This window comes from Eimeria mitis, genomic scaffold, assembly GCF_000499745.2.
Source record: "Eimeria mitis Houghton genomic scaffold, Emh_scaff550, whole genome shotgun sequence".
Lineage (NCBI taxonomy): Eukaryota > Apicomplexa > Conoidasida > Eucoccidiorida > Eimeriidae > Eimeria > Eimeria mitis.
The window spans coordinates 9,788-10,041 of record NW_013573772.1 but is presented as its reverse complement, the minus strand read 5'-3'; the positions used below and the strand labels follow the sequence as shown (position 1 = coordinate 10,041).

The 254-nt window shown below is 57.9% G+C and overlaps 1 protein-coding gene across 1 annotated transcript in view; it reads left to right on the top strand.

The window, feature by feature from the left end:
* Positions 1-176, top strand: part of EMH_0015990 (uncharacterized protein) — a gene marked incomplete at both ends in the record, with an annotated part of 300 nt that extends 124 nt beyond the window's left edge. The window contains one exon of the mRNA XM_013500526.1: positions 2-176. Coding sequence (XP_013355980.1) covers positions 2-176 — 175 coding nt within the window. The remainder of the gene's footprint in view (position 1) is intronic.
* Between the last annotated feature and the right edge of the window lie 78 nt (positions 177-254).

The following is a 254-nucleotide window of genomic DNA, read 5'->3' as shown; positions in this document are numbered from 1 at the left end:
AGCAGCAGCAGCAGCAGCAGCAGCAGCAGCAGCAGCAGCAGCAGCAGCAGCAGCAGCAGCAGCAACAGAGGAGGCAGGAGGTGAAGCTATTGGCACAGCTGCAGCAGGAGCTGCAGCAGCAGCAGCAGCAGCAGCTGCAGCAGCAGCAGCTGCAGCAGCAGCAGCGAATCATATAGATAGCAGCAACGGCGAACTATGCAACAGCAGCAACAGCAGCACTAACAGCAACAGCAACAGCACTACCACCAACAAAA